General features: G+C 42.1%; 1 protein-coding gene across 4 annotated transcripts in view; it reads left to right on the plus strand.

Moving 5' to 3' along the window:
* The window catches only part of Gpam (glycerol-3-phosphate acyltransferase, mitochondrial), a 67,782-nt gene that overhangs the window by 10,538 nt on the left and 35,431 nt on the right, over nt 1-21,813 (plus strand). For 2 of the 4 annotated variants that reach the window (XM_042689660.1, XM_042689664.1), the window contains exons 1-3: nt 16,155-16,266; nt 18,716-18,846; nt 20,455-20,577. In XM_042689660.1, coding sequence (XP_042545594.1) covers nt 18,745-18,846; nt 20,455-20,577 — 225 coding nt within the window. In that variant the 5' untranslated portion in view covers nt 16,155-16,266; nt 18,716-18,744. Of the gene's footprint in view, nt 1-11,375; nt 11,494-16,154; nt 16,267-18,715; nt 18,847-20,454; nt 20,578-21,813 lie in introns of those variants that run through there. The other 2 variants (XM_042689661.1, XM_042689662.1) reach the window with 2 other exon arrangements.

The following is a 21,813-nucleotide window of genomic DNA, read 5'->3' on the forward strand; positions in this document are numbered from 1 at the left end:
ATAAGAGTCTCACAGACTTTCCTGCCTGGGCTGGCTTTGAACCGTGATCCTCAGATCTCAGCCTCCTGAGTAGCTAGGATTACAGGCATGAGCCACCAGCACCTGGCTCAATGTACTGACTTTTGTATGAGACAAACACACATTGGTTCAAATCAGGTCTTGGTTTCTTGTGTGTGTGTGTGTGTATGCACGCACGTGCGCGAGTGTGTGAGTATACTTGTATGAACTCAGTGTCTGGGTACTTTTTCTTAGCTTTACATTAGAGGCTGGCACTCTTACCACTTGAGCCACGTAGCTTTTTGGTGATTAATTGGAGATGAGTCTTATCTTGCCCAAGCTGCTTTGACTCACCATCCTCTCGTCTCAGTCATTTGAGTAGCTAGGATTACTGGTGGCATAAGCCACTGATGTGGGAGTATGTCTTGGTTTCCTGTGAGCTGTGGAATTGGGCAAGTTGTACAACCTCTCTAAGACATCAATCTAGACCATGGGGATAATGAGTGAGATCATAGTTAAGAAACAAAACAACGACAAAACAAATGAAAACAAATAAACCTATAGCTTTTAAACTTGCACAGAGTAAATCCTCAATGAATTATAGCCATGATGAACATTCATTTCTCTGTCCAGAAAACATCTATTTGATGTTTGATGATAAGTACTATAAATAACATAAAATGAGGTAGAAGAAAATGACAAGGCAAGGGACAGAAAGTTGCTAATGGAGCTAAAAGCTAAAAATAAGAATGAATCAGCCATGCACCTATCTTGAGAAGGAATGTTTCTGGCAGACAAGACCAGAAACATAAAGCGCCTGAGCCAGGGCTGGACTTGGAATGGTCCCGGAACAGGGAGATGTCTTTGAGGACAGAGGCACTGTGGGAGGTAAGGCAGACAGGGGTGGAAGCAGGTCGAAGTTTAAGGCCTCAGGCAGGGTGCAACTAAGATCGGGGATAATCTGAGACCATAATAGGAGAGAAATGAAGCCAGATCCACACCTCATTTTAGAACTTTTTCAACCCAGTACTGGGATTGGAACTCAAGACCTCATACTTGTTTGTTTATTTGTTTGGAGGGTACTCTACCACTTGAGTCATACCTCAAGCTTGGCTTGTGGCTGATTATTTTGGATATGGAGTCTCATGGACTTCTCTGCCTGGGCTGGCTTTGAATCATGGTCCTCTGAATCCTAGCCTCCTGAGGAGTGAGGATGACAAGTCTGAGCCACTGGCACCCAGATCCTCTGCTCTCTCTCTGTTGGAGATAGTGTTATTCTTTCTTCCTGTCTTGGCTGGCATTGGTCACCACTGGAAGCAGGAATGACAGGGGCCCTCAGACCTTGTTGAAGTTGCAGCTCTGGGCGTGGCAAGCCTCTCACACCACCCCCTGGACTGGGCCCTCTTTTCCTGGGATTTTTCTCCTCACAGTGCCCCTAACTCACCCAGCATGTCATTACCTCTTGAAATCATTCCTTACCAAGAGCTTTTATTTGTTTCTCCACGTAGAGCACTTAAGGTGAAAATCAGTTAATGTAATCTGAAAACCTCTAATAAATTTGCAGCAACAGAAGACCAATAGATAAGCAGTATTTTGAATCCCTGGGGTCACTCAGAATTCATAGCTCTGGTTCCTATAATTAGCATTTCTTTTCTGTCTCAGTCTTTGCACAGACAGGGAATCTTAGTGATAGTATTTTTTTCTCCTGTTTGAGACTTAAAAGAAGTCTTAGATACTATCAGTTACTCTAAGTCTCCCCACAATTACTAATAATAGTCTCACACTAGCCACGGTTGCAAGGCACTCCTACATACTCAGCTTACTTAAGGGTAACAGTATGCCTTTGGTTTACCTATCTTAATCCATTTGGATGACTCCTCTTTTTTCCCTCCTCTTCTATCATCTTCATTACTTTCAAAACCTTTTATTGGAAGTACACCTTAATCAACCCCTTGTCATTATAACATTATACCTGAGGCAGACTAACTTCTCAAGAAAAGAGGTCAATTTAGCTCTGTCCCAGAGGTCAGGGTCTAGAGACCTCATCTGCTAATAGCCTTCTTGAGAACGTAGACCTGTGGTAGCATAGGATATCACCTGGCAAGGGATAGAGAGCACATGCCTATGAATCTATGGTTTCTCTCCTTGTTCCTGTAATTAAAGAATCCAACATAGGGAAGACTGCATTGTAATTACCTTCTCAATCAAATTACTTTCCAAGGGTCCCACCCCTAAGCATCATCCTTGGCTTAAGATTCCACCACTGACATATATGACTTTGCTGATTAACTTTCTGCACCAGTCCAGGCAGGCAAACTATACTCAAACCACCACAGAAGAAGTAGGGCTGGGATATAGCTTATTGCATACAGGAGCGCTCTTGTCCAGCATAGGTAAAGAATCTGGGTTGTTTGATCCTCAGCAACACACACACACATACACACACACACACACACACACACACACACACACACACACAAAACAACATCACAGAAGTAACATTTTCGTCTTATCTTGCTTCAAACATTGTTAAAAGAACAAAATATAAATTTGGCTATTTTTTGGACTTTGCTTTCAATCACTGATTCTTTTTAATTGATAAATCAAACATATTTATGATACACAAGGTAATGTTTCCATACATACCTATACATTGTAGGATGATTAAATGAAGCTAATGGATTCTTTACCTTCTTTGTTGTTGTTGTTGGTGGTCATGGGGCTTGAACTCTGGGCCTGGGTGCTGTCCCTGCACTCTTCAGCTCAAGGCAAGCGCTCTACCACTTGAGCCACAGTGCTACTCCCGGTTTTCTAGCGGTTTATTGGAGATAAGAGTCTCACGGACTTTCCTGCTCAGGCTGGCTTTGAACCATGCTCCTCAGATCTCAGCCTCCTGAGTAACGAGGATTACAGGCATGAGCCACCGGTGCCTGGCAAACCTTCTTTCCTAAGTATATAATATATTATTTCAAACTATTGCCACCCTTCGGTGCATTAGACCTTATTAATTATGATATATGGACCCATAATGTCTAATCCCCCTTTTAGGGGAGACGTTTTTCCCAAGATCTCTCATGATAGCTGTGAGTCAGGCCCCATCTCAAGACATTATGTATTTTAACCCCTAATCCTTGCCACACTATAAAGTGGGTATTGTGATTATCTTTGTTTTACAGAAGAGGAAAATGAGGCACTGAGAGATTAAAAACCACAAATGAAGTTTACATGCCTCCTTCCTCCACAACTCTAGATCAGGCAGTTTGTTGAGATGTAATTACTGGATATAATTGTAATTTTGGATATGCCTGAACAGCAGCCATGTTGCGACCTTGAAGCACATGCCTAAATAATAATAGGATTCCTATATGTTCACTTCTGGTTTGAGACTAAGAAAAACTTACAGGTCACTTGCAGAAGCAAGCCAACTGACTGCTGTTTAATTAGGATTTGGCTAGAGTCACTTTGGCTAAAAAAAGAAAAAAGAAAAAAATGGGGTTAACTAACAAACTAGGCAATTGGATTTTTGTAGCTATTGTCATCATTAAAAATTTACACTGTGTATATAAAACATGTCTCAACTCTCAAGAGCTGAAGGTCAACTAAACCTTGTCCCTGGGAGGTTAAACTTTCATTCATTCCAGGATTTGATCCACTGATGTGTGTTCAGATAGAATTCACTCTTCGTCTAATTTGTATTTATTCAACAGTTAATGAACACGTGACCTAGAAATTGAGATGGCCTGTCCTTTAAGGACTTACTTAATCTGGAGAAAAACCAACATGATTGATATTAATATTTACTTAACTCATCCATTCACTGAAGTGGTCATGAGTGTGCAATTGACAAATGTCTGTTGGGGCTGGGAAGGTGGCTCAGTGGTAGAGTGCTTGCCTTGCATGCATGAGGCCCTGGGTTCGATTCCTCAGCACCACATAAGCAAAAAGAAAAAAAGCCGGAAGTGGCGTTGTGGCTGCTCCAGTGGTAGAGCGCTAGCCTTGAGCTGAAGAGCTGAGGGACAGCGCCCAGGCCCAGAGTTCGGGCCCCACAACCGGACCCAAAACAAAAAACAAAACAAAACAAGACAAATGTCTGTTGATTTATGGAAATGAAGTGGGGATCCTCCCACAGAACTGACAACCTCAGGAAAGAGTAACATTTCATCAACGAAATGGGGAAGGTGTGGGGTTTTTTTCTATCTTATAAGTAAAACCAATGTGTGATGGCAATGGGGTGAAGGTGTAATTTACCTGAAGTGAAGAGTTGGACTCCATGATCCATTCAACCAGTAGAAAAAAAATGGAGTCAGACAGGTACTGCACCCTGTGATTTTGTGTGATGGAAAGCCTGTCAGAATACTATCAGTTCTCTATGGGAGACCAACAGCTGGATACATCTGACTAAATCCACAGTTAATTGTGCTTGCACTTTATATTTAGGATTTTGCTCTTTATATAAACTATTTTGGATAATTAGAAATGGATGAATTCTTTACTTTGGAAGCCATTTCCTTTGGGAAATGCATGAGTTAAAGGCAAAGATGTTAGTTACAGAGTACATTTGAAACACACAAGAGAATAAAGTTTCCCAAAGAGAGAAATCTATGAGCCTTTATATGCCCTTGAAAATAACCAAATTAAATTCCTTTAGAAGTAGTTCGAAAGTGAGCCTCTGTTGAATTTTGATTCATCTTCCTCCCAATTAGATAAATGAGTGAGGTTCTATTTGCTTTGGACTCATTAGAAAATAATCTAAATGTAAAGTAATTCTGTTTCTCCTCTTCATGAAAATTCTGTCCTTTTTGATGAAGTCTAATTCTGGGAGGAAAGAGAAAAGCAAGAATGTCTAGCACTTCCTTTGAAGTATATTTTCCAGTTCTTTCCTTTGGGTGCACTGGGCAGATGTGTTTACTTCCAGCTTCTGCTTGGCTTAGCTCTGTGGCATTCTCTTTCACCGTGGACTACTCCCCCACCCTGTGCTGCTGCTCACAACTGAGGACCTTGGCCTTTGTTTTCTCTTACAGTTCTGACTAAGGAAATAGGGTTAGGGAACAGATGGGAAATCTGAGCCTACTTCTCTATCAAGCTTGTGTACCTTACTTCCCAGAGACTCACAAAGTATTGACTGCTCAAAATGTTACAGTTTATACATCCCCTCCTTGAACACTTCTATTTCTACAGTTGTACACTTGTCCATACAAGATGACAGTTCTGAGAGCCATTCACAGTCTCTTTTATTACATTCAATCATGTCTTGTGTGTAGATATTTGCCAAATAGCTGTACACCTGGTTTGTACAAGGCATTGCTCCATGCTAGGAATGAATGAAATGGATGGGAATGGGAGGCTTCAAGAATGACACATATGAGGCAAATATGAAATGGTTAATTTCACAACTGAGTATTTCATTACAACCATGATAGATCCCCTGGGAGAGAAGTGTGTGACAAGGGACTCAATCTGAGTGATCAGTAAGGGTCTTAATGAAGTGGTAAGATTTGAGCTGCATTAGGAAGTGTGAATTAGAGAAAAGAAGTGAGATGTGTGTGTGTGTGTGTGTGTGTGTGTGTGTGTGTGTGTGTGTGTGTGCATGTGTAGGGAAACAGTGCAATCAAAGGGATTCCCATGAGCAAGAGGAGGGCACTATTTTTATAAAGGAATTGAAAGAAAGCCAGGGTGGCTCCTTTTAGAGAGAAATAAGGTGAGTAGAAGCAGTGGTCAATGAGGACAAACCACACCAGATAGCAGAGGCCATGTTTAAAACTTTAGTGTTTGAACTGGTCACTGGTAGCTCATACCTGCAATCTTAGCTACTCAAGAGACTGAGATCCAAGGATCAAAGTTAAAGCCAGCCCAGGCAAAAAACAAAAACAAAAACAAAACAAAAACCCCAAGACTGTTCTTTCTTTTTTTTGTACATTTTTTATTGTAATAATGTTGTACAGAGAGGTTACAGTTACATGAGCAAGGTAATGAGTACATTTCCTATTGAGCATTGTTGCCTCCTCCTTTGTTTGTTTTCCCTCCCACCTCCACAACTACCCCCACAACTCCCGCCGAGGTTTTAAAGTTCATTTTCAACATAGTGTTTTATACATCTCATTGTTACAATGGGTCAACCTAAATCCTTATTTAAGCATTTTGTTTTTTTCCTTCTCCTCCCCCAATTAGAGAAATATATATACAAGATGTTCCAACATCAAATACAGTGAAAATAGGGATTATACCATGGGGAAGGAACATACAAAAAAAAAAACAAAAAAATCACATGGAACCTTATAAATACATTAGAAACAATAACAAGAAAGAAAAAAGATATTTGTGTCCCTATCTTAGGGTTCATTTCACTTAACATCATCTTATATAGTCATATGCACATAGCTTTTGGCCTTTTCTGCTTGTCCTACACATATACTAGTTGTTGCAAATAAGAGAAACCATGGGAGCTTTGGGCCTGGCTTACTTCACTTAATATGTGGCCAGAAGGGAATCCTACTGCATTGCTGGTGGGAGTGTAAACTTGTTCAACCACTTTGGAAAGCAGTATGGAGGTTCTTCAAAAGACTCCAAGACTGTTCTTTTCAATCAACTGGCCAAAAGCTAGAAGTGGAGCTGTGGCTCAAGTGGTAATACACCAGCCTTGAGCAGAAAAGTCAAGTGAAAGCATGAGGCCCTGAGTTCAAGCCCTAGTACCAAGACACACACACACACACACACACACACACACACACACACACACACACACACAACTTCAGTATTTGTCTTGATGTTATAAGGAATAATTGAAAGGACTGCACTCAGCTGGGTTGTTGAATGAGGAAAAGAAATGAGAGTTTAGGAACAGTCCTTGTTGTGTTTCACATGCTCGTTCTGGCTGATGTGTAGGAGGGGACGTTAAGGGCAGTGGGTGGAAAACCAGACATGAAAAATCCTGGCACTAAATCATTATATGAGCCCCTACCCCCACCCCTGAGCTCTGCGCAGATGGCTGTGGTTTGTATAAGGAGAGTACAGATAGCCAGGAAGAAAGGTGGGCAAAAGCTTTAGAACAATTTAGGAGGTGCAATTACTGGGAGCCAGCGTTGGATTGGGTATGGGAAGAAAGCCAGAATGACTCCTAGATTCCTAGTCTGCTAAGGAAAGAGCATAAGGTGAGAATGAGGAGGGATTTAAGATGTCATGAAAAGCCATGTTGATAGGTAGAGAGATGCAGGTGGGCATGGGCTGTCAAATCAAGGAAAGGCCTTGCTTCTTACAATCAGAGCTTGGGCCACTTGCTCAATATGCTGTCAGTACCCAATAGACTTATATCAGGTGATAGAACAGTAGAAAAGGTCCTCTGAACATACCTCTAGTCCATGTTAGCTTTCTTCTTCCAGAAATAAGATGCCTTCATGTCTACAGCTAGGCTGAATGCATGACTAAGCATTTATTTGCCTGTGCTCTGTAATCAGCTAGAACTATCAAGTCTGCAATTGTCTGGGTTCACGTGACCTTTCCTGGTGCACTCAGGTTCCTCTTTGGAAAACGGAGGTGTTAATTGTCCTTGCCCATGAGATTATTAGGAAGCTTGGGTGCCTCGTGTCCCTCTCGACTTAGTCACCATCCTTCCCTGTTCCATTCTCCAGCTTGGTAGCACTGTAGATTTATGTCTCAGGGCTTCTTCTACAGCTTGTTCCCGCCAACAGGAAGGGCAGAAAGGTGGTAGGAAAGCAGAAAGTGGGTATGCCAGGGTTTACCCCCCTTGCTCAGGTGGTGGCTCTGTGTTTTTAGGCTCCTCCCGGGCAGACTCTTCTCCTTTGTCCCAGTTGGCCCTGTCTCTCCAGCCCTAGGGAGGGCAGTAATCTTGTGTTGTTACTAATCCCCGAGTTGCTTCACCACCCCCCACATTTGCCCTTACAGGTCTTCCAGGACCTTGTTAAACCCTTTCAGTCCTGAGTTGTCTGGCGTGGGACTGTGTTTTCCTGGCGGTTTCAAGACTGACAGAAAGGCTTGCTTAGGGCCATGCTTGATCCTTAGCGCTGGATAAAGGGGTACTCACACAATAGATTTACTTCCTACCAAGATCTTCTACTGCCAGTTTACCCCAGGCGGGCCCCTGAGGACCTCCCAGGTGCCTCCCCATCTTCCAGACTAACCAAGCCTACAGACGTGTGTTTGTATGTCATTCATCCTTACCTACCCTTACTAGGTAAAGGTGTGTAAATTCCTCTATAGTATTTATGACACATGTAACAACTTATCATTATGTTTCCAAACATCTTACGGCTTTATCTGGTCCCTTCTGGCTTTTCATGCTTGCTGCCTACCACTTTCTGTTTATGTCTCTCCTGCAATACTGGCCTTGGCTCAGTTCTCACTCTCTGCCAAGCTCTGCCCTCCCACTGGGCTTTGGCATTCTAGGTGTCTCCTGGATGGGTTTTCTCTGAGCTCCCGGCTCAGTGTAGCTCCCTATCCTTCCATTTTGAGGCCCTCTATGATCATTTGAAGGTTACTCACCTCTGTGACTAATGCAGTTTAAATTCCTCAGTGCCATTTTCTTTCTTTGTTTACTTGTTTATTGTCTTTCTTCCTCCTGTCCATTCCTAAAGCCATATACCACTGCACTATTAATTTCACAAGGAGTAGGATTCATTGGGGAAATCTTCATCTTTTGGGTATGTGTGTGTGTGTTGATGGGGAGGCGTTGTATGTGTTGGTACTAAGGCTTGAACTCAGTCTCATGTTCTCACTAGGCCTTTTCAATCATGGCCAGTGTTTTATCATTGGAGACAAATTTTGGCTTCTGGCTTTTGACTGATTAATTGCCTGCCTGGGCTAGCGTTGAACTATGATCCTCAGAGCTGAGCCTCCTGAGTAGACAGGATTGTAGGGATGAGCCACTGGCACCTGATAGCATTTTCATCTATACATCTTCAGCACATAGCAAGATGCATGGCTCAAAAAAAAAAAGGCTCTCAGTCAACATAGGTTGGATGGATGAAGGTTGAATTAACTGGTCTTTAAACGTCTCAGAAAAACATACCTTAATTCCCTAGTGAACATTTTTGAGCCTGTTCTTTACCTGAAGCTTGTGTTATGCAGAGATGCTGGCTCAGTTCAAGCTGGTTTTTGTCCTTGCCTGGGCCTTGCGTGGTATATGAGGCTCCATTCTCTCCATGACACACACAACACTTGGCACCTTCCCTGAGATTCCAAAACCTCTGGATTCTCACTCTTCACACTGGTCCCATTTCATCCTCTTTTGAGATGTACTGCATCCCTGGCCCTGAATCCAATAGGAGAACTTCATGCCTAAACCCCAGTCAGACCCCTCAGCCCTGTACCTTTGTAAGTACCTGGACTATGTTACCTCTAGCTCCTTCAAAGCATCCTCTCCTCATACAATCCAGCCCAACTCCATTGATGTCTTGTGTTCTTGGCTACTGACCCCAGTGAAGCAGCTTCTCAGTTATTGGATTTTTATCACCAAAGGCTGTGAAGGCAATTCTTTCTCAAAGGCTTGGGGCCCTTGGGACTTAAAACCCGGGAGCCCAGCTACGGCCTTGAAAAAGGGAGAAATGCCTTTCGTTTCTTAAGAATGAGCAAATAGTTGCTTTATTGTTGGTGCCACTCCTGAGGCTTGAACTCAGAGTCTGGGCATTGTCCCTGAATGTTTCTGGTCAAGGGTAGTGCTCTACCACTTGGACCACAGCTCCACTTTCAGCTTTTTGCTGTTTAATTGGAGATAAGAGTCTCATGGACTTCATCTGAGGTGATCCTCAGATCTCAGCCTCCTGAGTAGCTAGGATTACAAGCATGAGTTATTGATGCCAAGCATAGTTTCTTTACTTTTTTTTTTTTCTAAAAGCATACAGGCTCATTAAAAACAATTATCCTCCTGTTTGCCCTAGGCCTCAGCACTTCTCAAACACTCTTACCCTGCTTTGAGGCACAACTGGAGGCTGAAAACCTGGAACCTAGATAATTCCTGCTGGGCTTCTTTCCTGAGGAGTTAAACCTTGCCCAGTACCCTGTCCTTTTAGATAATATCAGGGCAGGTCTCCCAAGAATCTGACCATCTGGTGCTTGGCTCAAGTGTATCTGATAGCCCTTCTTAGTGACTGCTGTTCCAACAGCTTTGCCTTACAGACTCCTCCATCCTCAGTGTACATATGAGTTGAATATGGGCTTGGTGAATTCTTTGTATGTTATGCCTCATTATAACTAGCTTCGGTATTGGGGGAAATTTCCTCGTCTTCATTTTATTGGGCTATGTCCTCACATCTCCTCTCTAGGATGAGGTCTCAGTGTGCCTTGTCCGCAGACCCAGGAAATTTTCACTGTAATAAGCCACAGTTCTGTCTACTTTAAGACCTGAAGCAAGTAGATATATAAGAGAAAATATCACAGATATTTTAGCATGGGTACCATAACTCAGGGCCAAGTAAATTGTTTGGATGTTGTAAGCAGAGCCCAGTTTTCATGGTACACCATTTGGGAGAGTCTTACTTTCTCTAGAAGAAAGCCAATACATATTATTTGCTGCTTTGAATTGTGAAAAATTGAATATTGATTCTATAAATCAATTAATTCTTTATGTATAGATTCTATACATCTCTCTATATACAATATTGATTATATATATACTTATAGTGGGTATACAGTTAGTAGCCCAAGGGTGGGTGAAATTATAGACATTTTCAGTGAACACCAAACCTAATTTTCCAATCATCCTTTTCCTATTTGAAGCTTAATTTACTAATCAAGCAGCTTTACATTTCAATAAAGCCCTTATTGTGCCTTTGGTGTGCTGAATGTGTCTGAGAGGTCATCCTCTTTTGGCCTAATGTCATTTTTTGTAAAACAAAAAAAAACAAAAACAGTCTAAGTTCCTTTCCATTACCTGCCCTTAGCATGATACATCAACAGGGACTATTTCTAAACTCTTATCTATTTTTTCTCTCTCTGTGTCTATCTCTATTTATTTGAGTCATTGTAGTGTCAAGATCTGTGCTCAAAATTAAATAGGATTCAAAAATGCATTTGCTCAACACTCACAGAAGTCATGATGGTAGTAATATAAATAGGTGGGGATTTGATGAAATCCAGAGGTGTTTGACTTAGGGGCATGGGAATAGACATGCTGCACACTAAGTGGGAATAAATGAGCAGCACTTTCTGTGTCTGCTCCCTTTTATTTGGAAAGAAGAGCTCTACAAATACTCAGGGTTGCCCGAGGTCACATGGCTCTGTGCTGGAACATGGATTGGCTTGGCTGCAGGGAAGTTATGATTTAGAGAACAAGATTATCATGATTGGCTGCTATACTTGATTTCATTCTTCACTCAGTGCTGGGCAAGGAATTGCCCCAACAAAATCAGAGAGAGAAACTAGATGTTGGACAGTTGAATGTCAGTGCTGCTCCAAGTCAGCTCAGTGAATTCTAGAAGCCACAGACCAAAGAATTTTACATTCACCTTTGAATCGTTCTGGAAACAATTACTAAGCAGGAGTTGAGTAAGTATTCCAGATTGTAAGCTGTAAGTGGGGAAGGGTTGAGCTGTGTAGATCAAGATTGTATCTATGGCAGAGTGCCTGGTGTGAAGTAGAGGTTTTGTAAATATGGATTAAATAAATAAGCAAAAGGATCAGAGTGGAGAAGAAAGAAGGAGATGAGGAGTACAGCCTATGGGAATAAATCATGTCAAGTCTAGCATTTAAAACTTTTAAGTACTGTTTTTAGATCAAAGAAATTGTCATAGGTTCTCTATCATTGGATGTTTGCAAGCCAGTCAACAGTGTTCTCGTAATATTCTTGTGGAGAAATGCTATGATACGCAAGTGGAACTGTAGCTGCAGGAACAAATGTGGTCAGGTGGGTTTTTGATCAAGGAGTCTGGATCAGACTGAAGAGGCCTACTGAAGGTGGACTGCAAGGAAAGCACTGTGATTGATTGGCAAGAAATTACTAAGCAAAAAGGCTTGGATTTAGATCCTTTCTCTGCTACTTTCTGTCTGTTCTTTCTAGAAATGGTTTTATTACCACATCTCTTATTTGTACATATGTTGTAATCCCTATAAAATATGGTTTCAAAACTTTGTTATAGGTTGCCAATTAGCTTTTGAAAGGATTTAAAAATAAGAAAATTAGGGCTGGGAAGGTGGCTTAGTGGTAGAGAGCTTGCCTTGCATGCATGAGGCCCGGGGTTTGATTCCTCAGCACCGCATAAGCAGAATAAGCCAGAAGTGGTGCTTGGCTTAAGTGGTAGAGTGCTAGCCTTGAGCTGAAATGCTGAGGGACAGTGCCCAGGCCCAGAATTCAGGCCCCATGACCGACAAAAAAGAAAAAAAAAGAAAATTATTTTTCTTCTTACGTATGTTTTCTAAAGATCTTAATTCCTTTATATAGATTAATCCCTCAAGCTAGTAGCATTTTCTTGATGCTTGAAGTACTTTAACATTTTCCCTTTAACAATTTTATTTCCTCAGGGACCGTCTCTTAAGAGTTAAGTAGGACCACAGTGGCATTTTCTATGAGGCTATTTTCTATGGGAGCCCTCTGCTAATGAATTCTTTCATTGTGTGTGTGTGTGTGTGAATATGTGTGTGTAAAAATGAGTCCTTGTCTTCTTTTTTTATTCCTTCAAGGACACCAATTGCATGTATACTAAGTTTATTAATACTTTGTTTATTTTTATTTTTAGTCTTTCCTCTCTCACAATTTCATTTTGGGTAGTTTGTAATGTATTTTAACATTCTTTGCTCTCCTTTTTAATCTGTTGTGAATCAGCTGCATGTGTGTATGCACATATAAAATGGCTATGATTTTATAATCACTAGACGGTTTGGATTTTTTTTTTAATGTTTAAAAGATTTTCCATGTTGGTGCTTAGCATGTCCTTGTCTACTTCTATCATTTATTATTTCTAGGACTCTTCCAAACAATAGATTTCCTAGGTCTCCCTCCACTTTCTCAGTATGGGTGATTTTTTTTTTGGGGGGAGGTCCAGTCGTGGGGCCTGAACTCTGGGCCTGGGTGCTGTCCCTCAGCTCTTCAGCTCAAGGCTAGTGCTCTACCACTTGAGCCACAGTGCCACTTCTGGCTTTTTTCTTTTTTCTTATGAGGTGCTGAGAAATTGAGCCCAGGGCCTCATGCATGCAAGGCAAGTACTCTACCACTGAGCCATCTTCCCAGCCCCTGGGTGATTATTTTTTTTCCTGTATTTTTTAATACATCTACAGTTTTGATTCAGTACCATTAAGGATTTTATCTTGTTAGATGTTGATTGTTTTGATTATCTATACGCATTCTTGTGCTTGGTTCTTGGATTCTTTGTTCTTAGAAATAGTTTGATCCTCTAGGAGGATGGCTTTTGAAGGTTTGTTAATTTTGGACCACAGTAGAACTTTCTGTAAGGTTAATTTGCCCTGCTCCTTTTGTGAGATCATTTGTGACACAAATCACAATTTTCTAGTCTTAGATCTTTGCACTCTAAGTGCCAGGATTGGGCACTGTTCATGGTCATTTATATAAGATCATGGAATATCTTTCTGCTGTGATTTGTAAAAACAGAAAGAATTAAATTGTTGCATCTTCTCTTTATAAGCTGCTCTGCCCTGATCTGGGCAGGTTCCTCATATATCTACACTCATCTGCTGGAGAGCGGATGGAGATCTTCTGACGATCTCCATGTTTCCCTCTCTCTCTGTGTGGTTTCCTAATTTCTGTAACTTCATTTCCAAGTCCAGCTATTTTGGCCTTCCTGGTCTTCCAGTTTTAGCTCCTCAACTCAGAAGATTTCTATGTTTTTCTCTGTGCTACAGTGTGGCCACTCTAGGTGATAAACTCAGAGAATTACAGGGCTCATTTGTTTCCTTTCCCTGGGACTCCTGTCTTGAGAAGCTACATGATCTAATGTTTGGAAGCCATTGTTTTATAGTTGTCTGTTTGTTTTCAGTTTCTTTAAGCGGGACAGTAAATTGAGTCCTGCTGCTCCATCTTGGTTGGCTAGACTGGCTAGCTAGAAATTATTGTTTAGATTACTGAGGGTGTCACTTAGAATACCAAGGTGTCATCTGTTTCCAAAACAATTTCATTAAGCAACATGAAATACCTGGCATGCAATCAGTCCACATTTACAGGGGCATAACCTTGTTCAGTAAGTGTTAATGAAGAGTTGTATGTGACTTTTATGGAAAGACAATTTTCCCCTCTAGCTTACTTTTTAAAAATTTCTATGATACTCACTTTTCTCCATTTCTTTACTGGCCCTGTAGCAGTGATTCAAACTCTAAGGCTTTTTCTGTATTTTTTTTCTCTCCATCTTTTTTTTCTTTGTTAGGAGCCAGTAATTGTACACAAATACCTTGGAATGTTTGGAATTGTAATTTATTTTATTCTTCTCAATATATAGTCATTTAGAACTAGGTATGGGCTTGTTGCTAAGGTAAAGACAGGGACTTTGACTTCAAGAAGGTCAATATCTTTTAAAAAAATAGGAATATTCACTTCTATTGTTTGGGATTTTTCAGAAGAAGAGGATATTTGCATTGGGGGAAAAAGAAGTATCCCCCATACACAGAAGTAGCAAGTCCAAGAAAAGAAATTCTTGCTGTTTCTCAGCTGGAGTATTTGTTGAGCTCTTTACTATATCAAGGAATGAAATGATAATTAGATTGAAACAAGTCCCTGGTAGATGAGTTTGTAATCCTGTGAAAGTCTGACACAGATTGAGAAAGACTCATGATGTGATGCCATAGCTTATCTGTGAAATTTCACAGGAAAGTGTGATAATTGAGGCCTGGAGATAGGAGGGAAGACTTGGGGAATTAGTTCAGGAGCTTTACAATCTGGGGAGAGAATAACATGAGCGAAGTTAGAAATATGAGTGACTGTGGCTTGTCCCAGAACAATCAGAGGGGTAGTGCCTCCTGCTGGAGAGGAGTGAGAAAAATGGGAGCCTGTGTGTCAGACTTGTGTTTCAAACTGAGACATGTGTGCTTTAGAGAGCTTTGGATGGGTTTTAATTGGATGGAGGCGCGCAAAGGTTTGAGCAGAGGATGGGAGCTAATTCGTGCAGTGGGGACAAGGGCTGTTGGCAGAGGCTTGAGGACAGAGATTGTCTTAGTCATCTTTGTTTTCTCAGTTCCTAGTTCATCTTTGATGCTTGTGGCCTGAGTGCAAGCAAAAGGTTATCATTTCCCTTTTAAATTGCAAATGTGCCATTGGCTTTGTCGGTGGCATGATTAATATTGCCAAAGAGTCTCTTCTTGCACAGTGTTCTGTTCAAATGGCTAAAGGGAGACAAATTTTGGCACAGACTTTAAGCCGTTTGAAAAATATGCTTTACTTATAAAATGACAAATCTGTTACAAAGTATGAGTAATTTGATTTATGAATATGAGGTGAAGTGATTAATTAACTCACCATTACCTCAAAAACCATGATTTTTTTGTGGTGAGAACATTTGAAATGTACATTTCAGAATCTCAGAATACAATGTATTATTATTTACTAAATGTACAGTATAAATCAGGTACTATATGTATAATATTTCAAAGGAAAGAAAAAAAACCAAAATCATTTCTCCTGCCTAACTGAGGCTTTGTATCTTTGGGTCTTTGTTTTTCCTTTTCTATCCCACATTTTCCAGAGGCTGGGCTCCTCTTACAGAAATCATACAAGATATTCACTATCTCGGCAGCCCTCATCCTAATCAATTTTGCATCTTCTTACAAATGTCATCAAAGGGCAGATCATGTATGATCAGACTCCTGGCCCAGCTGAGCTTGGGAGAGGTACAAATTTCCATATTATACACAGACAGACCTGCAGGAGATACCAGTCCCCAGACTGCACCATACACCCCCTCCCAGCCAGCAAATACAAATCCCGATTATACCCTTCGCCCCAGATTTCTCTCTCTCTCTCTCTCTCTCTCTCTCTCTCTCTCTCTCTCTCTCACACACACACACACACACACACACGCACACTCAGATCTACCACGTTGCACCAGGCCACCTGGCCCCGCCCCTCGCCCCGCCCCTCGCCCCGCCCCACACAAGCCCAGGGCCCGCCCCTCACTCTCAGCCCTGGCCCGCTCCTGGCCTGTCACTAGCAGCTCTGGCTACGTCATTCCCGGAGCCGGTTGCATCATCAGGGAGCGACATTGCAGCAAGCACTTGCTTCAAGTCCGGGCAGCTGCCGCGGAGGCCGGAGCTGCGGGCGGAGCTTCGGGGCGGGGCGGGTGCGGGAGGCCGCTCCGCCGGAGCGCTGCAGCGCTGGGACAGGTGCGTGGTCGCCCCCTCGCCCCGGTGCCTGGCCGCATCCCCGCGGTGCGATTCCCCGGCTCCTCCTCTCCCTGCAGCTCCCGAGGCGGGGGCCGGGCGCAGCCGGGCGGGACAGGCAGGTCAAAGCCCAGCCGGGCCGGACACCTGCCCAGGGCTTGGGCCGGAGCCTCGCCGGAGCGGGTACAGCGCCGAGAGCAGCCGGCTGGGGATGATCGGGGGGGGCACCACGTTGGTGAGACCGGGCTGGGATGATCGGGGGGGGGGGGTACCACGTTGGTGAGACCGGGCTGGGATGATGGGGGGGGGCACCACGTTGGTGAGACCGGGCTGGGATGATGGGGGGGGCACCACGTTGGTGAGACCGGGCTGGGGATGATGGGGGGGGGGGCACCACGTTGGTGAGACCGGGCTGGGGATGATCGGGGGGGGGGCACCACGTTGGTGAGACCGGGCTGGGATGATGGGGGGGGGCACCACGTTGGTGAGACCGGGCGGGCACCCGTGTCACGTGCTGGGTACGAGTTAGCCACTCCTAGTGCAGCCCAACGAGGATGCGGAGCATTCTGCCCATTTTCCAGAGGGGGAAACCGAGGCGTAGGAGTCCAGCGTGTGTGTGTGTGTGTGTGTGTGTGTGTGTGTGTGTGTGTGTGTGTGTAAACCGGGGGAAACCGAGGCGTAGGAGTCCAGCGTGTGTGTGTGTGTGTGTGTGTGTGTGTGTAAACCGAGGCGTAGGAGTCCAGCGTGTGTGTGTGTGTGTGTGCGTGTGCGTGTGCGTGTGGAAACCGAGGCGTAGGAGTCCAGCGTGTGTGTGTGTGTGTGTGTGTGTGTGTGTGTGTGTTTAAACCTAAAAGCTGGAGGCTGGGAAGATGGCTCAGTGGTAGAGCGCTTGCCTTGCATGCCTGAGGCCCTGGGTTCGATTCCTCAGCACCACATAAGCAAAAAGAAAAAGGCCGGAAGTGGCACTGTGGCTCAAGTGGTAGAGTGCTAGCCTTGAGCTGAAGAGCTGAGGGACAGCGCCTAGGTTCAGAGTTCAGGCCCCACGACCGGGCCAAAAAAACCCAAAAAACTTAAAAGCTGGTCCTCTATTTTCTTTTTCTTCTTCCTCCTCCTCCTCCTCTTCTTCTTCCTCTTCTTCCTTTTCCTCTTCCTCCTCCTCCTCCTCCTCCTCCTCCTCCTCCTCCTCCTCCTCCTCCTCTTCTTCTTCTTTCTCCTCCTTCCCTTCTCCCCCCTCCCCCCTTTCCTCCTCCTCCTCTCCCCCCCCCCCCCCTTTCTCCCTTGTAAACTCTTTGGGGAGGGAGGAGGAGCAAGGCATGGACTTCCTATTGGCACCTGTCTCTCCCTCCTGTCTCTCTTTTGCTTCCCTGCTAGCTCCTTACTCCCTCCCCCCCCCCCCCCCCCCACATACCAGGAGGCAGCTTGTGTTCACACTGTTGTATGCTAAAGCAGAATTTTTGTTCCGTGTGTACAGCTTTACTCTTCTTCCTAGGGCCTGTGGTGATACATTGTTACTTATGGGTAATATGTCAAGGACAGAAGAGTTAGACTGAGGTTCATAGTTACTGTAGCAACTCCATATGGTAATTGAAAAGAAATTAGAATATACCTTTCCCAGAGCTCTGCTACATGGAGGTGATTTTTTTTAAGGATTTTAAGTAATCCAGGTGAGAAATTGCTCAAAGCTAAACTAGAGGATAGAGACAGAAAGTTTTAATATTGTGCATTAATATCTATTTTAGAGTTTGCTTCCAGTGAATATTTTCCCTTAGGCTAAGAAGAGACTTATTGAAAAGATTGAAAACTTAAAAGCCAGAGATGTTTGTAAATGATGTGCTTCTCTTGTATAGCTCTGAGGATGTCTTGTACAAAGACCATTGCTTTTACATCATGTTATGGAAACTAAGAAGCTTAATTCATTTTAAGTGGGAAACTTATGGAGATACCTTAATTTCTTTTGTCCATTTTATGCTGCATAAGTGTGCATGCATGAAAATTCCCAGCTCATAATCTTAAAAGTTGTGTGTATGCATGTACTTTGTTGAGTTAAATAAATGCATTTCTTTATTCTCTGAGAATTATTTAGTTATTAATATCAATGAGATAATTATTTGTTGTATTCTGGGCACAATTATATTTATTATAATTATTATACCTAATTACACATTTGCAAGTGAGTATTCACAGGTATTTTGTCGAAGAAATCTAAGGACACATGAATTGTAACGTTAGTATTCAAGATACAAATATGACACTGCCCATCTCTCCAGTCTGGGTATTTTCACTGAGTTCATGCCAACTCATCAAGGGCAGTTTTTACAGTGTAACTCAATCGAGTAGAAATCTACCAATTCATTTGTTAGCCTACTGGGGAACAATTAATGTACAAGTCAAAATCTAGAACTGCAGTATTAACTTTCTGGATTCCTCATTAAGTGGTATATATTTCTTACAGCACATGATTTGGGAGTTACATTCTGGGACATGGATGAGTCTGCACTGACCCTTGGCACAATAGATGTTTCTTATCTGCCCAATTCTTCAGAATACAGCCTCGGTCGATGTAAACATGCAAGTGAAGAATGGGTAAGTTTGAGAGAAAAGCCTAATTTAGCTCAGCAGTGTTCATTTCAGTGTTATCACAGCAACATAATATGAAATAGAGATTATTTGTTGCAGAAATTGCCTCCAATGGTTAGAAGGGAGATTATAAAATCTAACAATTATAGATATTTTTATGGTATTGTTATAATTGGGAAGAAAAATTGGATACAAAATTTGAAGTATGGAGATTATGTTAAAAAGCAAAAACACTTTTGCCTGGGGGGAGGGACCCTAGTAGTTGTTTTGGGTCATGTAATTGTCTATAAAGAGATTATTTTCCTTTTCTCTTGGTAGCTACTCTCCATAATTTTTATTTAATAAGCATGAATAATGGAAGTAGACTTTAAAAATTAAATATGAGAAAAATTTGTATGAATCTAGTATAAAAAACATGTTCTGTTATGTACTGTTTTCCTTATTTTCATATAATATGGCATTCTATTTTTTTAAAAAATGATTTATATCAATAGGATTTGAGCAACTAATGAGCTCAAAGTTCAAAGAAAACTTTTAGAACAACAGAGCAGGGTTTTGCCCTAATGTAGCAAAATGGCTTTAATTTAAATGCCAGCCTTTACTGCCACTTGATATAATAAAGGAATGTTACTATGTTTATCTTCTTTTTCATTAAAGTAAAATATTTTAAGCTGTAGAAGAAAGTGCTCATTATGTAAGGCATTTAAACATTTTAATATGATAATTGTTCGTATTCATGGGGCTACAGTGTCTCATTTCAACACATGTAATACAATGTGCAAGTGTTCAATCAGGACTAATCCGTCATTTCGAACAATGATTATTTCCTTGTCTTAGAAATATTCAAAAATGGGCCAGGTGCCCGTGGCTCATGCCTGTAATCCTAGCTACTCAGGAGGCTGAGATCTGAGGATCATGGTTCAAAGCCAGCCCGGGCAGTAAGTCCATGAAACTCTTATCTCCAATAAACCACCAGAGAAAACCAGAAGTGGCACTGTAGCTCAAGTGGTAGAGCACTAGCCTTGAGCTGAAGAGCTGAGTGAAAGTGCTCAGGCCCATTGTTCAAGCCCCACGACCAAAACAAAACAAAACAAAGAACTACTCAAAAATGCTCTCTTCTAGTGATTGAGGAGTGTATAATAAGTTATCATTGTGTGGTGGTGTATGCCTATATAATCCAAGCTATTTGGGAGGTAGGGATAGGAGGATCACAGTTTGAGACCAGCCCAGGCAAAAGCTCAAGACCCTATCTGGAAAACAAACACAACAACAACAAAATCTAAAAAGAAAAAAAATCTGTTGACATTACTCCAGTACTAGACGCCTTGAGTTTAATTTTACAGTGCCCTGGACCACAAGAATACAATGTTCCTATATAATTGTACCCATTCTCCAAACTTTATTTACCAACTTGCCTAGCCAACAGCCATTATTCTACTCTAATTCTCCTGGGCCAACTTTTTTGCCTTTTACATATGCGTGAGGGCATGTGGTGTTTGTCTTTCTTTGCTTGGCTTATTTTGGTTAACATAATGAAATCTTAGTTTTAGAGAGCAAGCAGATAAGTATAATTCTCTTTCCATTTAGACTCTATTTTTCCTAAATCTTCATTAGGGTGACTGTGGTTTTAGACCCACCTTCTTCAGATCTGCAACGTTAAAATGGAAAGAAAGCCTCATGAGCCGGAAAAGACCATTTGTTGGAAGATGCTGTTATTCCTGCACTCCTCAGAGCTGGGTAAGAATATTCCTGTTTGGTGGCCTTTAAGAAACAGCAAAATATGTAACATAGGTTTCTAGCTTGGTGTGCATTTTTGTGGTTTGGTGTTAATGGATTTGGTTTGTTCTTAGAACTGAGACCCACCGACTATTCCAAGTAGAGACGTTGACTTGATTTTTCTTTCCTTCCCCCTCCCCCCATATTGGTTTCATCATAAATGTAGGCAACATCTTGGTTCCTTTGTGGCTTTAGTATGATTTTATGGAGAGAGTAGATCTTACCTAGAGTTAACTCTTCCAGAGAGCTAGAAGGAACCTTCACGTACCTTCCAGACTTTGGCTTTTAGCCTTAATGTTAGCATCCTGGCAGGATGAGAGATGCTGGAGACAGAGTTCAAGCTGTGGCTTTTCTGTTGGCTTTGGCTGTGTTTCTGTTGCTCAGGAATGTCTTCTGACTGTGATAGTAAAAAATGGCCACTAAGATGTTCGGGTGAATGAAGATTTAAGAAAGAGTATGTTTATATTTGTTGCTTGTGTTTTGGTGAAAGGGAGCTAGTGACTGCAGTACTTGGGAAGAGCTGAGGTGGGTGAGCAGTGTGCTTCTGATGGCAGTTGGTGAGGGATAATTTGGCACAAGGTGTAGAATGTTGTTTGTCACTGTGTTCAGGCATTAGAGTTACCTTTTAAAAGGTTATATTTGGTTGTTAAGCTCACCCTGGAATGGGCCAGTTATTATAAGGCAGGAATTCTGCCATTTAAGTGCCTGTTACTAATATGTGTTCATTCTAATCTGTACGAATAGTTCACTCCTGGGGATTGGCCTAATAGGAAGTAGAATTCCAAGTTTCATGTAAAGTGATTTCCTAACATCAGAGAGATTTTTGTAAGTCTCAAGCAGTTTGTGCTTAATGTTTAGGTCTGATCAAGAATTTATTAGAAGTATTTGTTTAAACTAAAGGGCCGTGCTGCAAGAATGTGGTAATATTGAAAGATCATGGAAATTTCTAGTCCAGGAGTAAAGCCAGTTCCTTTTTCAGAGGACAGGGGAAATAAAGATTTAAATAGAAGATCAGACCTTTTCAGATCTGGCATTTCATCTAATTCTAATTTTAAATGAGTATTCAAAACAGTATAGTAACCACAATGTTACAACGTGTTCTGAAATCAGAAAGCAATATAAAGAATTATTTGGGGCTAGTGAGGGTTGAGTGGCTAGAGATAGTACAACAGATCATTCATTTTTGCATCAGTATGG

This window comes from Dipodomys spectabilis, unplaced genomic scaffold (assembly GCF_019054845.1).
Source record: "Dipodomys spectabilis isolate Male_0828 unplaced genomic scaffold, ASM1905484v1 ptg000125l, whole genome shotgun sequence".
Taxonomy (NCBI): Eukaryota; Metazoa; Chordata; class Mammalia; order Rodentia; family Heteromyidae; genus Dipodomys; species Dipodomys spectabilis.